The 17,605-nt window shown below is 39.2% G+C and overlaps 1 protein-coding gene across 4 annotated transcripts in view; it reads right to left on the reverse strand.

The window, feature by feature from the left end:
• RBM6 (RNA binding motif protein 6) overlaps positions 1-17,605 on the reverse strand; it is a 104,647-nt gene that overhangs the window by 56,381 nt on the left and 30,661 nt on the right. For 2 of the 4 annotated variants that reach the window (XM_068558129.1, XM_068558130.1), the window contains one exon: positions 1,502-1,575. The exons of the other annotated variants lie outside the window; for them this stretch is intronic. In XM_068558129.1, coding sequence (XP_068414230.1) covers positions 1,502-1,575 — 74 coding nt within the window. Of the gene's footprint in view, positions 1-1,501; positions 1,576-17,605 lie in introns of those variants that run through there. 4 annotated transcript variants of the gene reach the window in all.

A 17,605-nucleotide genomic window follows, 5' to 3' on the forward strand; every position in this document is an offset into this window, starting at 1 on the left:
CTCTGATAAAAAGCAACATCCTTCTAGGAGAAACACACAGTTGGGAGAATGGTACAAAAGAAATGGCATCTGCCATGGCTCCCCATTTATGTTTCTACCACTCACAATATTCTTTAGTACAGTGGCAAAGGATTTAAAGATTACTCACTGATAAAGACAAGAGGCTTATGAATTAAATGAATGTTCTCAAATTAGGACAGATTGTTAGAATGGAATCAACCATAAGCATACAGACTAGGACTTTTATTCCTCTCTCCAAATATTGGCAGATAGCATTTTCTGACACATAATTAGTATCTGTTAAATGACTGACTCAATGATGGACACTGAACAAATCAGGCAACAAGAATTCTGTCAAGGGGATATGGTCCTAATGCAGTCATCTTCTGAGGATCTAACAGTATTTATACTACTAACAATAGGAATGGATACGTCAAGTTTCCTCTAATTACTTCTTGATCCCAGAGGATTTAGAGCATGTCATCTCCATTGCCATAAAGGGGGAACATGGTCAAAGAAGGGAAAAAGTTAAATGTGATGAGCCATGCTGAATGGAACAAAGCTGATGAAAGGGCATTAGGCTATGAAAGAGGAACAGTTCCCATGCAATACTACTCTTCTCTGGCAGAGCCTTCTTTTAAGATTCTGGGTGCATCGTAATCACAATGTTAAGCACAGGCAGTGGGTACATAAAAATCAAACTGTATCACTAAGCTTCTTTCTCCCACTTTACAGATGGAGGAACTAACACACCACAAAGAAAACAACTTTCCCCAAGGAAACACGATGACAAGGATTCTATCAATTTCATAATTCCTCCCAAAACTACCAGGCAGCGTTCAATTAAAGACCCAGATGACAGTTCTAGATGGCAAGCTAAATACATCTAGGTGTTTCAAACATAAGGTGAGTACAGATTCAGATTCACCAGCTCTGACTATATGCAGCTAAGAACTTGAGTACGAAACCCCAATTTGCAAAGAACAATGATGAATGCAAAAGACCCCAACAATCAACAACTAACTCTCTTCTCCCCATTGGCTCTCTTCCAAAAGTAGCACACGCAGGCAGGACCTGAGTGCCACAGGAATTGCCATCAGTGGTCTTCACCCTAGGTCTGGGTGTAAGTACTGACCTAGAATTCCTGTGCCAGGAAGTTCCTTCTGATCACAGACAGGCAAGGATCATTCTTTGCATCTGGATCCCAAGCTCAGTCACATTCCAAAGGGAAGCACTCCAGACCTGTCATTTTTTTCCATCTACTGTCCTTGGAATATGGTGCAACTACAACTGAATGCTATTTTTTAAAATACACTCTGTGCCCATGAACTCTTCTAGAGAAACCTTCCCAGCTTCTTTTAAAGTTTCTCCTGGTTGGAATGTGGTATGCTCCAAATACAGATTTCTGGTACCTTTCCAAAGTTTAATCATTTGAAGCCCTCCCTCCCCATACATAAAAAATATATCCTTCCAGCATCATTTGACCGAAGTATAAAGCAACCTGGTTGGCCTCCATGCATCCGATGGCATCTTCCAAGAGTGAAAACTCCACGCAGACATAGCCATAGTCGTAACCTGGGGACAGCATTTAAATACAGACGGGAGTGGTGTTAGTGCCTTGAAAACACAAAAGACACACTTAAATCCCCTGTTTCTGAACCCCTTAAACACAAGCCCTCCCCATAGCCCCCCACCTCCCCTGTACTAGGCAAAGCTGCTACCCCAAACAGAAAAAAGTACTGAAGGAAAGTCTGGATGTTTGTGGACTTAGAAAGTCATTCCAAAATGGCCTTTTCTATTAACCAAGAAGATTCTTTGCCCTCTTTAGCACTGATGATCTGGTGAGGGTGCCCCAGAATTGGTTAATCCCACAGAAAGTTCAAAGGGGGACCCGAAACATTTTAACCACAGGCTGAGTCTTCTGGAAAAACAAGGTCAACAAGAACAGGAAAGTATCTGGAAAAAAAAATGTATCCCGAGAGAGGAAGGAGAAGCAATTATCTCAAAGCTATGCTAATAGTCACCACTTATCAAGCAGAAACCACCTTCAAAGACAGAAGTGCTGACAGACTGAGGCAACTATATACCACAGGAAGCTTCTGGTTGGCAGGGGACAGACCATTATCAGGTCTCCTCTTTTTTTCCTTGTTTCAACTCAAGTCATAAGCCAGCTAAAATCTTTATGAAAGGAAGAAGGTGTAAAAGCATAAGTAAGTACAAATGGCTGGGTCCAAAACTGTGCTTATGCACAAAGTTGGGGTAGGCTGGGGGAGAGACAGGAATTGTTAGCAATCAGTACAATGTTCAAGAATTGTATGTACCATCAGAGTTCAAAACACCCTTCACCATTTTCCTGAGCAAGTGTCATTTGTGACTCTCGTGACCCATGAGATGGGAAGTCATGGGATTTACAAGCTGATAAACTCTAACACTAACCCCATCCTATAATTTCCTTGATACTGCCACCATATGACTACAAAAATATACTTATTAAAGCAATGCTCCACAAGTGGCTTCCATGTTTCCTCCACTGCCTCACAGGATAAAGAAGTTCATCTTTAGGAGCGACACCGTGCAGATGGAACACCAAGAAAAAGATGTGATTTGTTCAAATAAGAAGTAAAACTCAGGGGCTTCCCTGGTGGTGCAGTGGTTAAGAATCCGCCTGCCAATGCAGGGGACATGGGTTCGATCCCTGGCCCGGGAAGATCCCACATGCTGCGGAGCAGCTAAGCCCGTGTGCCAGAACTACTGAGCCTGAGCTCTAGAGCCCGTGCTCTGCAACAAGAGAAGCCACGACAATGAGAAGCCTGCGTACCACAATGAAGAGTAGCCCCCGCTCGCCACAACTAGAGAAAGCCCGTGTGCTGCAATGAAGACCCAACACAGCCAAAAATTTTTTAAAAAACACAAATAAATAATTAAAAAAAAAAAAGAAATAAAACTCAGGGAAAGAGAAACCACACAAAACCTAGGTCAATTTTGAGCACAAAGTATATATAATAACAGAAAACTGGTATCATTGAATCAAGGTAATAAAGACCAAAAAAAGAAAAAAAAAAAAAGGAAAAGGAAAAGGAAAACAACAAAAAAAAAGCTAGGGCAAGAGAAAATATAACTTAAAAACAGACCAAACTTGGTGAAATGGGTTGGATCCCTTGTCACATGGAATGAATGGCCTGAAATGTTTTATTATGATATAGGTAAGGCTTTAGATCTGTTACATACTCCAAGTTCATTACGAAATGTTACAATGGTATAATTTGATTCTTCCTTTGAATTTTAGGAAATGACCAGGAAGAAAAGAAAGCTACTAGAAATCTCAGCACCACCTTAGGTGGACAGAGACTTTGTACCTGATTTCACAGCTCTGACCAACACAGATTAGAACTAACCCCTGGAATCTCTATTTAAACTTACCACAACAAAATCAGTCTTCTCTGATTAGTAACTATTTGGAGAAATGAAACTACTTTAGAGAAACAGTATATGCATTTGTATATACCCTATTAACAGCAGAAATTGTTTTGTTACATATTTCCTTTCAAGTGGATTTTCTTGATTCAACTCAGTGAACATCTCATAGGTAAAACATTCTGCATTTTGCAAAGGGCTCTGAGTGTTCTTGGGAAACACTGCAGAAGAGCAGAAGCAACTAAAGTTCCTTTTATCACCAAGTATCTACTGTAAACATTCAAATTCATGTCCACAATCAGAAAGGGGCAGCCATGGAACAAACAGATATACTCTCAAGTGTGTTGATTACCTCTACAGAACACTGTCAAAGGAGCGTCCAGGTGTGTGGAAAGCAAACCCTCTCCATAGCTGCCAAAATGAAAAACACAGGGAACCAACACCAAATTGGCAAAGCCCTGAGTTTCCTTTCTGTTCTTAAAGAAGTAACTATTGTGGCCCAGAGGAGCACACAGAATCTATGTGCATAAAAAGAAAGGATTCATGGCAACATTCATACTTTGCTAAAGAACAAACAGACTTTGATACTAATGTCACTGCAAAGGAAAAGATACTAGAGGAGACATAATGAGCATCTAGAGGAGATATAATGAGCATCTAATAGCACCTCTATACAATCCTGAGATACTATATGTTGACAACGTACTTCAGATATAATATTTAAATTTATAAGCCCAACATTCAACTTCTTCTGCCTGAAACTTTAGCTATCAAACAAAAACAGAAATTTAAAGTTTAGGGAATTCCCTGGCGATCCAGTGGTTATGACTCGGTGCTCTCACTGCTGGCGTCCAGGTTTGATCCCTGGTCAGGGAACTAAGATGCCGCAAACGATGCAGTGTGGCCAGAAAAAGCAGAAAAGTTTAACTATAATACCTAAAATTTTAAAAATACATAAATAAAAATTAAAAAGGACCCAATCTTGATCCAAAGCATTTTGTGTTTCCAAGACTCAGAGTTGTACTATAAGGACTTTCATAAATTGCCAAAACGGGTGATGATACCAAGTAATATTTACAAAGCACCTGTAGGTGCAAGACTGTATTCTAAATATTTTACATATAGTTAATCCTCACATGACTATCCTATAAGGTAAATATTATTAACCTCATTTTACCCATCATGGGGAAGCAGTCAAAGAAAGAACAAGTAATTTGTTCAAAATCACTTCAATGCTAAGTAGCAATACCTGGCTTCAAACCCAGTCAGTCCAGATTCAAACTGATGTTAACCACTACACTGTATAAATTAATCTGATTTCCAACCTCCACGGAGCCCAATCACAGAAAGGATCCCACATGCCTGAGCACAGATAAGACTATGTTTATAGTTAAGAAATATTGAAATCTGAGCACAACAGTTATTTTTATTCTAAAATATCTATGGCAGAACCATTGTGAGTGGGCCTGACTGTGCAAGTTAGAAAGCATTCACTTTCATGGATTGAATATACTGGCTATCAAAATTCTTCTGAAAAGACAAAAACCCAAAAGTCTTGTTGTAAATGATGGCTATAAAAATTACAATATGATAAAATACTTGATATAGTATATTGAATATAGTATATTTAAAAAACTTTAAAATTGAGAACAATTATATAAAATGTGTATAGGAAAAAGGACTAGAATTAAATACAATGAAGCTGCAACTAATTCAGAGGTTAGAGACAAAAGTCAGCATATGAGATGAAAACCATGCATTTTCAATATCATACTTGAACACCCCAAGGTGAAGAACAACATACCATCTCTCAATATAGGTTAAGTCCAACACTGCCAGTTTTTCCTCCAGCGTCGCAACAGATCACGTTTCTTTTGGCTGACACCAGATGAAGAGGTTGGCTTGCATTTAAGGGCCATAATGTATGAAAAATATATCACTTTAAATAACAGAATCACAGCCAGCATAGTGAATGCTCATCCTCAGAGAAAACTGGAGAGACCACCTGAAGCCATAGCCGAGTCACACCCCCAACTCTCATGCTCACTCCATGAGAGGGAAAATGGGGTGTGGGGTAGGGGAGAGGAGTTGAGCAAGCACAGGTGAATATACAGAAATCTGAAAATGATGTAATGTGACACAACTGTAAACAAAAATGATTACAGTGGTTGTATTGAGATAATTGGAATTTTTTTCCTTTAGTTCTCAAATGTAATTTTATAATTCACAGAAAAAGTTCTAGTAGACACAGAAGATGTTCCACTCAGAGACCTAAATGTTCTGAAGACTACCAACCAACCTTGCATTCAGAATTGCTAGGAACCATCTGGAATTATCAAGATGGTAAACTCAGTGTTAACAGTCCCACAGACAGATTCTCACCTAAAAAGAGTAATAAAAAAGTCTCTTTTATTACCTTTTTCTTCCATCATCACATGCTGGGAAGAAACCTGGTGGGCTGATGGGTCTTTGTGGCTTATTTGTATGACTATTAAAAAGCATATCTTACTCCATTTTCTAACCTAAATGTATAGATTTCTCATAGAAATGTGAATGCTCCTTATACTTTTTTTTGCAGTTGAGAAGGATGAGAACAAGGCCAAGGAAGGAAATCTACAAAGGTAATATTAAATTTTCAATTCTTCTCCATCTTCATTAACCATGTGGTTGCCTATTCCCCAAAAAAGTATCTGTGATAATAGCTAACCAGGTGCTTAGGGGAAAACAAGGTACAGAAAACAAAGCCCTGATAAATAATATCCAATCCCAGAACTAATTCTTTAGTCTCTGTCCCTAGAAAAGCTGACTCAGTGACGCTGACAAACACGGCCCTTGATCATTCAAGCCAACTGTTAGTCTATACCAAGCCCAGTTTTCATAACAGTTATACACCAAGATTATTATCTAGGCAAATGAGATGAGCAGCCCTATATTCAAACTGACCAAGAAAAACCCAACTAAACATAAACAAGTTCAGTTGAATCTCCCATTAGGAGAGTACTGGTTGACTTTGAAAAAGGCCAGAATATACATACCAACTATGAAATGTAAAAAAGAATCAGAATTTTAAAGGACATAGGCAGAGGGAAAAATTAATTTTTTAAATTTTATTGGGTATCTTTGAGGAAAAAGAAAACACAGGGATTTTTCCCTTTAAACAAGGAGTAATATTTCTGTGGAAACAAAGCATTATGAATATAAAAAGCACCAAGAAAAATATTAATAGAGATTCAAGAGGGCTTAGTTCTATCGGTCTTGTTTTCCTAATTCCATTTCACTGGGAATATAGGTGTTTAGAAGAAAAGTAAAATAGTATCAGGTTAGAGATTTTAACAAAAGTCAAACAGGGGCTTCCCTGGTGGTGCAGTGGTTGAGAATCTGCCTGCTAATGCAGGGGACACGGGTTCGAGCCCTGGCCTGGGAGGATCCCACATGCCGCGGAGCAACTAGGCCCGTGAGCCACAACTACTGAGCCTGTGCGTCTGGAGCCTGTGCTCCGCAACATGAGAGGCCGCGATAATGAGAGGCCCGCGCACCGCGATGAAGAGTGGCCCCCGCTTGCCACAACTAGAGAAAGCCCTTGCACAGAAACGAAGACCCAACACAGCCAAAATAAATAAATAAATAAATCAATCAAACATACGCATCTGATTCAAGATCCTCATTTAAAAAAAAAAAAAAAAAAAAAAGTCAAACAGAACTGATCCAGGTATCTGAATTCCCATCAATGGAAATAACATCACAAAGGAGGCCTGTGTGAAAGATTTCCAACAGATACTTTGCTATGTTAAAACCTCAAATGAGTATGTACCTGCAGCTTTCATTAGGAAAATATCTGACTTACATGTCAAAATACCATCTGGGAAGAATGAAACTGGCCTATATGAAATCATCACTTTGACATCTTATAAGCACTTTCAATTCTCTCTCCTTCAACTATGCATATAAGGATTGCTGGTTTATAATAAAACAGATGAAACTACAAAGATATACACTGATGATTACTTGTTAAATTTTTGAAAACTGCATATGGTTCTATTTTATCTAGCTTTCCATCTGCACCAGCTGGTTATTTTTTTAAAATATTTTTTTTGGTTTGTATTTTCAAGTAGTTTTCAAAATCCAAAATTAATCTTAGGGTCGCTTCATTCTGATAATGGTTCTCGGGCCCAGATTAACATTTGTTAGGAAATTCTCACCCTTACTCAACTCATTTCAATTCCACTGACATTTACAACGCTATGTGAGCACAGAGGAGGGGAGTGTCCTAGCCCTCAGAGAGCTTAGTCTAATGGAAGAGTTATGACAAGTAGATAAGCATAGACCATCTCAAAATGCTATGTAAGTCAAAAAAGGGAACATTTTTTTTTTCTGAACTATAATTGACAAATAATACTGTATTACTTTTAGGATACAACATGATGATTTGATATATGTATATACGGCAAAATGATTACCACAATAAGTTCAGTTAACATCCATCACCATACACAGTTACGATTTGTTTTCCTTGTGGTGGGAACTTTAAAGATCAACTCTTTGCAACCTTCAAATATCCAACACAGTACTGTTAACTATAGTCACAACCCTGTATATTAAATCCCCAGGACTTTTTTAAAATCTGGGAACAACTACTCTTTTTAGAGTCAATGATCTAGCTCAATTTTTGTTCACTTGAAAACAACCAAAAAAACCTACAGAGCCACCACCAGAAATAAGATCTGAGTTTTTCCCCCCAGCTAAGAACATTCCAACCTGACAGGAAAGATGGTACAGGAGTGGCAAAAAGGATCACCCAAGAGAGGAGTAGCATCAATGCTGAAGCAAACTGCCCATGCAGAGAGATGATCCCAGAACAACAGAGGTCCCAGACTAAGTGGGGGAGGGGGATATTTTCATTTCTGTACACCCAACACTAGCATAATACCCGGCACGCAGTGTCGCTCAGTCAATGTCACATCACTTGTAATGAGTATCTTCACTGGAGCAACACACAAGAAAGTAACTTCTACAGTTATGTACATAGGCAAGAAGCTACAGCTAATTCACCACGTGCCCTCAGGCAAGCCACTTCTCTCTGGGCCTGGGTTATCTCATATGCCAAGTAGCAATGATGGTAACTCCTTTGCAGGGTGGTTTCAGGGGTGCATGAGATAATACATTTCAGTACCCCTGTGCTTCTATTACAAAGCACTCTCAGGGACTAAAGATGAGACAGCTGCCCCTGTGTTGCTGCTAAAATTTTAGCACTGATGAATTTCCTCACTGATTTCTAGTGTATACTAAAAACATATCTGATTTTCCCATAGGTCACAAAGCTATTTTCATTTTGACTGGGAAAGAAAGTATGGCCCATAAACATTTTTTCCTCACTGCCTTGGGTCTTAGTACAAAAAGGACAATTCACCAATGTTCTAAGGGGCTCTGGGAAGGTTCTACAAAGATAATGGCTTCTGAGCTGCAAGTTGTTCAAGATGACAGCAGATCACACTAGCCTAGCCACTCAACTATTCCAGAAGTGAACTAGCATCTAGAGAAGAGTTAGCAGACAGATGGCATTCTGTGAGACTCATGCTGACCAGACCATGAGCCTAGGTCATCTATGCCCTGTAATAGAGAACAGAGGTCCAACAAAAGGTAGCAGGTACCAACCAGATACAGCTTTAGGATCCCCATCTGTGGTATCATAGAGAGATATTTGGTCTTTGCTCCAGTTTCCTGACACAGAGCTCCTAAAACTCTTGGAATTTCCTGAGTGATAAGAGCGATGAGTCTTTTGTTTTAATGAGACGACTCCTGGTGGGCTCCTAGATAGTTCCAGGATGGGGCCTGGTCATCGGAAAAACCAAGACTTGATTAAAAGCTTGGAACTTTCAGCCTCATACCCTAAATTCCAGGGAGGGGAAAGGGGCTGGAGATTGAGTCAATCACCAATGGCCAATGAGGTAATCAATAATGCCTACATAATGGAACCGCCATAAAAACTTCTAAATCATGGGATTTGTAAAGCTTCCAGGTTGGTGAACATATCCACATTCCAGGAGGGTGGTGCACCCTAACTCCATGGGACAGAAGCTTTTACGCTTGGAACCCTTCCAGACCTAAGTACCTATCTACCTCTTCACCTGGTCCTGTATAATAAACTGGTTAAGTGTTTCCCTGAGTCTTGTGAGCCATTCTAGCAAATTATCAAATCTGAAGGGGGTGGGGGATTGTGAGAACCTCCAACAGACGTATGGGTAACCTGGGGATCTGATACCTGTGAATGGCATCTGAAGTAAAGGCAGTGTTGTGGGACTAAGCCCTTAAACCTGTGGAGTCTGACGCTAACTCTGGGTAGTTAGTGTCAGAACTGAAATGAATTATAGGATACCCACTTAGTGCCAGAATTGGTTGGTGTCAGGAGGAAAAAAAATCTCTCACCATCTCTCTGCCTATATGACACAGAGGCATACACCGCTTTCTGCTGACATCACTCCAGAACATGTTCAGACCTCCATTTCTCAATTTACATGAAGTCTGTCGCCCCCACTCCCCCCACCCCATGCCAAGTTCAACTGCAAACACCACTGTAATCAGCTAACTTACTGACGGCACTTGTCCTCCATGCAGCCATTTTAAAATACAGGACTATTCTTGACAAAGATTTACCAAAACCTTTCATCAGATATGCTTGTACATTGTCAAACATACTCATTGTCTTATAAACAAGGTGAGCACTTTCTAGGACTTGATATTAATCTGAAAGCTAAAATGAAAAATTTTCTAAAAAATATAGAATTTTAAATTACTTACAATTAGACAAACAGAACACTCTACTCCCTCAACATAACACCATTGCATAGTTTTAGAAATTAAAATTAAGTCTGTCAGAATTTTTGACAAAAATTTCTTGAGAGGATCTACTCATCCAATATTTTATTTCCAAAGTTAGCACATACATGTTAACTAATGTTAACTAATACTTTCAGGTTGAAGAAACATATCCCAATACTTACACAAATATTATTTAACCACCAATTCACACATAACCTCACACATTGCTACCAGGAATTTTTGTAGCTTGGAGTGTGAGATAAGACAACAGGACTAATATTTTCTTCCTTGATTTGAAGACAAGCAAAGGCAGGAAATCATTTAATTTGTGACACAAGTTCAATTGCTAGGTTATTAGGAAAAACCTAATGAAGCTTAAGCTTCATTTATTAAGCAATGATTTTCCTACCCTGTCAGGGACATTTGATTCATCTTTTAAAATGATGTTATCTAAACAACAAGGTCCTACTGTATAGCACCGGGGACTATATTCAATACCTTTGATAAACCATCATGGAAAAGAATATAAAAAAAGAATGTCTATATGTATATAACTGAGTCACTGTGCTGTACAGCAGAGACTGGCACAACATTGTAAATCAACTATACTTCAGTTAAAAAATAAATAAATAAAATTAAAATCAAAATAATCTTATCTAGTCACTTTCCCTCACCAGAGCTATGAAGTACTATTCCACAGCCCCCACCCCAACTCCTGTACCACAGGATTTTCTAACATGTATCTGACGATTGTGACAACCAACACTCATTTCTGATAAATGCAAAAGCACTGGTGGGCATTCAAATAAACACAAAAGGAATTTTTTGTCATATTTTACTTTGTTTTTCCTGTTCCCCCTGCCCCTAAAACAACTGAATGAACCATGAAAGATATAAACCAAGCCAATGAATATCTTTTTATTTCTCTTTCCAGTCCAAATCTAGTTTTAAAAATCGTGGTCAAAACAAAAACAAAAAACAGTAGGCCCCACAAAACCAAAAGAGGGAATACCACAACAAAACTAACATTCTTTCAACAGAGTCAGGACTAAGTTCTACAAATGAAATATTACCATTTCCCCTATCCTGGTTCCTAAGGTACATTTTGAGGTGGTTTGGAAGTCACGTTTCAGACCACTCTAAACATCTCAAAGTGCTCCAGATCATTTAAAAACTCCCCTGAAGGGGGCTTCCCTGGTGGCACAGTGGTTGAGAATCTGCCTGCCAATGCAGGGGACACGGGTTCGAGCCCTGTTCTGGGAGGATCCCACATGCCGCGGAGCAACTGGGCCCGTGAGCCACAACCACTGAGCCTGCACGTCTGGAGCCTGTGCTCCACAACAAGAGAGGCCGTGATGGTGAGAGACCCGTGCACCGCGATGAAGAGTGGCCCCCGCTCGCCACAAATAGAGAAAGCCCTCGCACAGAAACGAAGACCCAACACAGCCAAAAATAAATAAATAAATTTATTAAAAAAAAAAAACAACTCCCCTGAAGGCAAAGCAGCCCTCTTTTAGTAAGGAGAAATAGTAGAGAAACTTCCTCAATACTGAGACCGAAATAACCAAGACCTTCAAGGCCTCCAAAGGTCTCCTATGTAGAAAACAGCTTCTCTCTGAGAATTTACAAATTCTTACAACCCAATTACGTTTTTAGAGGTTGAAAATATTCTTTTTAAAAAATATGCATTTGAACAGAGGTACAATGAGCCTTCCAGAAAGCACACAAAAAAGGTCCATCTGTATGCATTTTTCTCTACTTCTTGTCTGATCATTTCCTATAATACCCATGAAAAGTCTTGATTTATTTTACTTCTCTGAAACTCAGGGGCCATCACTTTATTTGCTGATCTCTCTGACCAGTGATTACCTTCAAGCATTCACCTAGGTGTTATTCTCTTTTAATCCTGTTGCCTCTAAAAGCTGTCAACCAATTTTCAAGACGGCTTATTTTTTAAAATTGAGATGTAATTCACATACCATAAAATGCAGTAGTATATTCACAAAGTAGTGTAATTCAGTAGTGTACAATTCAGTAGTATATTCACAAAGTAGTGTAATCATTACCACCAAATAGTTCCTAAGAGGCTTGTATTTAACTTAGATAGAAGACCTAAGTGATAACCTAAGTAAGAAACACGGAAGTAGGGAAAAATTGCTTTAATTTACATTCTGAGGGTAGAGAATGTAAGCTAGAAAGGGTGAGCACAAATCAGATGTTCTGCAAGGGGAAAGTTAAAGGAAGAAGCCAATGTACTTTAAATCCCATAAATAGTTTTTATGGATGGCCTCTATCTGCTTCCCATTGAAGGTAACTGTATAAATGACTTTTCCTCCCTGGACTGAAGCTGGGACTCAAGCAGGCTCCTGCACTATGCAGGCTGATTAATGACTCTTTTCTTCTTGCTACTCCATCAGAGGGAACTCTTCAGCGAATTCTTCTAACTACCAAAAGGCACAGGAAGCCCCATACAGCCTTATACAAACTAAGATTCAGACAAAGCCACCTATGCATTTGACCAAAAAGACAAGTGAGGACTATAGAAGCCAGAAGCAATTCTACCTAAAGAAGAGTGAGGAACTCAGAAAGGCAGTGAACCGACACAGGGCTATAAACAGTTCAAACACCTTCTGCATTTCAGAGAGGCAAACTCCATCTCAGCCAAATAGTTCTAGGGAAGAGAATATAACCTGCCAATTAAGGCATCTGCTCATCACTGTCATGCTATACTGTCACCTGTCTGTTCTACCTCCAGATGTCCTGTGTGGTTTAGATAGAGACCTCCAATGCTACATAGTCTACCAACCAAAAATTGCCAAGCTGGTGGTCCTTGCTTCTGAATAAAGTGATGCCTTGGGCTGCGAAGGATGTCCCATTCTCAGATCCAGATTAAGACTCTACACCCAGGACTTCCCTCGTGGCGCAGTGGTTAAGAATCTGCCTGCCAACGCAGGAGACACAGGTTTGAGCCCTGGTACAGGAAGATTCCACATGCTACAGAGCAACTAAGTCCATGCATCACAACTACTGAGCCTGCGCTCTAGAGCCCGTGAGCCACAACTACTGACCTGCGTGCCTAGAGCCCGTGCTCTGCAACGAGAAGCCACTGTGATGAGAAGCCCGCGCACCACAACAAAGAGTAGCCCCTGCTCACTGCAACTACAGAAAGCCCGCGTGCAACAACGAAGACCCAACACAGCCATAAATAAATAATCAATCAATCAATCAATTAATTAATACCATATTAAAAAAAAAAGACTCGACACCCAAAAGCCCCAAGGAAAGGTAGCATGCAGGGAGCCCAATAACAAAGTCAATAAAAATATTAAAACTTCCCTACCAGGGCTGCAAACTACCACTAACCATCCTTGCTAACTTAAGGAGTTTTAATAAGGAAGCTTAAATTGAAGAATAAGCCAGCTCCCAGAATAGAAAATGAGTTTCATCTTAAGTGTTAGGAAAGTTAACTACCCCAAAGAAAAAGATTAAGTAAAACCAGAAATTCTTAAATAAATAAATACATTTTATAAAAAAAAAAAAAAAAAAAACAAAAAACCAGAAATTCTAAAGTCTTGCTTTCCAAAACAGTACTGGGATTCTACTATAAAGTCAGCAACAAACCCTCAAAAGTACCCAGACCTGACCAAGCCCTGAAAACATACTTATATCCTCTTAGGCGACCCCTCCCCTTACTAGCTGACAGACCTAAACTCAAACTTCCCTTAGTCACTAAACCTTAGTGCCTTACTGCTCCTATAAAGTCTACAGGGACCTCAAGCTATCATTCCCAATAGTCCAGTGAGCCCCTATTCTGCAGTAAGTAACACACCACCTAATGAGGTTCAGAGTACATCATCATCAGAGACAACTCGCTCATGTCTCTGCTTATGGTACTTAGCCAAGTTGTCCATTTCCAGAGTCCACACCAAGGTAATCTCTCAGGAGAGGTGAGGGTACCTTAAAGTGAGGGTAAGAGTCACAAAACATCCATATTCTCTAACAGGACCTTCTACTCAAAGTCTTTGGGGTGGGAAACATTAAAAAATGAAATAAACAAAACCAATCCCCAGGTAATGCCAAGGATGACTAAAATTAACCCTAGTTCCAGCACCTCTCCCCAGTTCACCTGATCCCTCTAGGACCGCATCACAGGATTCTTCTCCAGGTGTACTGTTCTCCGCTCAGCCATAGAGTCCATCCACTGCCTCCACAAGGCCCACACAGCCCTAAAAAGTGCCTCTTGGCTTCCCAGACATTCTTATTTTTAAAGCTCAGCCACCTTTCCTTAAGGCTCATCTGTAAACACCCTCCCCAAATGTGGTACCAAACCCACTAAGTCTCCTGGTTGAAAACATCTTCTGTAGTTTTAGAGATGTGACAAGTAAGTGTGATATTTTCTGATTGGTCAGTTTTCCCCTAAGAACTAAAAGTTTTACTTGTCTATTCTGTAAGTGCCAGAAAAAAAAAGCAAAAATGTGTATTTGCATTTTCCAACTATAATTTATTTTTTATAAATGATGTTGAGCTACTCCATCTGGAATACCATAAACTATGCATGTTTTGTATCATCAGTGTCAACCCATTTCACAATGGATTTCTGCCCCTAAACTGGAAGATCCTCTCAGAGTTTTTTCTTTTCTTAAGGAAGGCACTTCTGTTTTATCAACACAGAGGTAAAAACTCAAACCATTTCAATTGTGAAAAATGAAAGGATATGAGCCTGCTTCCTTAATAAATGCAGAGAGCCTCTGACACTTTCAATATACCCAAAATGCTAGGGTACGAGACCAAGTGACTTGGTTGCTGCAAATGCTTACTTCCTAAGAAGAAATTTCCTTCACAGGGTCACAAAAACTGTGTCCACTCACTGTATGAACACTGACAGAATCAAAGCAAGATATTGTTTCTTCCTACTAACACCACGCTATTAACCTTCTAACTTTCTGACACTACTTAATGAAGCAGTACTAAAACAATTCTGTAGCACTTCAGTTTACTGTAAGAGAGTTACTTTCTATGTCTGAGACTTATTAGGAAACATAATCCATAAGCTATACTGTTTTTACTTAAATGATACAAATTCCTTTGGGAAAAAAATCACAGCAAGCTTTATACTCTCAGTATTCAAGTCCATCTAAAAATCAACAGCAGTTCTGTCTGCATTCAAATATCAGAGAAATACTGTGAGAATGAGAACATCTACAACCATTCCAAGACCTCTGGAGGAAGTATGCTACATAAACAGAAAGAACAACTAAGAACATAAAATAACATCAACACTACTCCAGTTCCTGCCCCAGCTCTGTACAGCAGAACTGATATCAGGTAGACAAGGCCCTGCCATGGGCTCTTAAGGCACATATGCATTAGGCTTTTCTACTTACAGAAGGTCCACTTGCTTACTGTCTATTTTAAACGGTGCAAAAAAGTTCTAGAATAAAGGCTATAAACAAATAATCTAATGCAATCATTCTCACAACTCAGGGTGCATCAAAAATCGCATGGAGGGACTTCCCTGGTGGCACAGTGGTTAAGACTCCACACTCCCAATGCAGGGGGCCCTGGTCTGATCCCTGATCAGGGAACTAGATCCCACATGCATGCTGCAACTAAGAGTTCGCATGTCACAACTAAGGAGCCTGCCTGCCGCATCTAAGACCCGGCACGACCAAATAAATAAGTAAATACATAAAATAGACATTAAAAAAAAATCGCATGGAGGGCTTATTAAAGCAGAGATTGGTAGGCCCCACCCCCAGAGTTCCTGATTCAGAAGGTCTAGAAAGGAGTCTGAAAATATGTATTTCTAACAAGTTCAGAGGTAGTACTGACACTGCTGGTCCAGGATCCACTCTGAGAACCACTGCTCTATAGTTTGTTGACAGAAATAGTTCACTGTAGTCTTTATCTTGCAAGATTTCTGCTGATTGTTTAAAAATAGGATACATCAGATTTACGTCAGTTTTTCACATTTTTATTGGAAATAATTTCCAAGTTACAAAAAAAGTTGCAAGAACAGTACAAAGAACACACTCATATGCCCATTACCAGTTTCATCTATTGATACATGTTGTCATATCTACTCCCTTCCTTCTCCATATTCATCAAATTTTTTTTCTAAACCCCATGAGAGAAAACTGCATACATCCTGGTCCTTTACTTCTAAAAACTTCACTGTGTATTTCCTAAGAATAAGGATGTTCTCTTACATAACCACAGTAGTTACCAACTTCAGTGAATTTAACGTTGATACACCACTGCCACAATCAATATATAAAACAGTTCCATTATGCCCCCCAATTCTTATGCTTCTATTTTACAGTCAACTCCTCCCCCAATACCTTGGCAACCACTATCTTCTATTACTATAATTTTGCTTTTTCCAGAATGTCATATAAATAGGATCATACAGTATGCAGTATTTTTTAAAATTATAATCAAATACAGAGAACATAAAATGCACCATTTTAAAGTGTACAATTCAGTGACATTAAGTACATTCACCGTGTTATGCAACCATCACCACTATCTAGTTCCAGAAGAACATTTTTATCACCCCAAAAGGAAACCCCATACCCATTAAGCAGTCACTCCCCTTTTCCCTCTTCTCCAGCCCCTAACAACCACCAAACTACCCAATCCATTTTCTGTCTCTACAGATATGCCTATTCTGGATATTTCATATAAATGGAATCAGACAATATGTGGTCTTTTGTGTCTGGTTCTTTCACTGAGCATAATGTTTTCAAGGTTCATTCAAGTTGTAGCATGTATCAGTACTTTATTTCTTTTCAGGGCAGTATGTAGCCTTTTGAGTCTAGTTTCTTTCACTTAGCATAATGCCTTTGAGATTCATCCATGTTGTTACATGCACACATAGTTTCATCATTTTTGCTGCTGAGTAGTATTCCATTGTATGTGTATACCAGAATTTGTTTGCTCAGTCACCAAAAGACATTTCATTCCTGATACTTTCCCCAGGAATATAATCATGTAAGTCAAGGTACTTTTACAACTAATAGGGTTATTATATATTTGCACATGGCAATAGAAAAACTCAAACGTACACAATATGTGTGGGTTCACAGTCCCTTATCTGCAATTCCAAAATCCAAATATCCCCTAAATACCAAGTTTTTGGTAAATTTTCAGTGAAGTCATTTGGAGACAAATCTTGACCTATATACTACACTTAGTCTCTTTATAGTCATCTTCTTAGTGAGAATATTCATTTTGCTGCAGAAGTATTACGTCTGATACACATCCCACTGGGAGAAATAATTCACGTATGAGCTACGTACCACATTACCTTTCTATATTCAGAAAAATTCATAAATTCATCTGACCCCACAGATTTTGGATAGAAGTTGTGGCC

Source organism: Eschrichtius robustus, chromosome 12 (assembly GCF_028021215.1).
Source record: "Eschrichtius robustus isolate mEscRob2 chromosome 12, mEscRob2.pri, whole genome shotgun sequence".
NCBI classification, from domain to species: Eukaryota; Metazoa; Chordata; class Mammalia; order Artiodactyla; family Eschrichtiidae; genus Eschrichtius; species Eschrichtius robustus.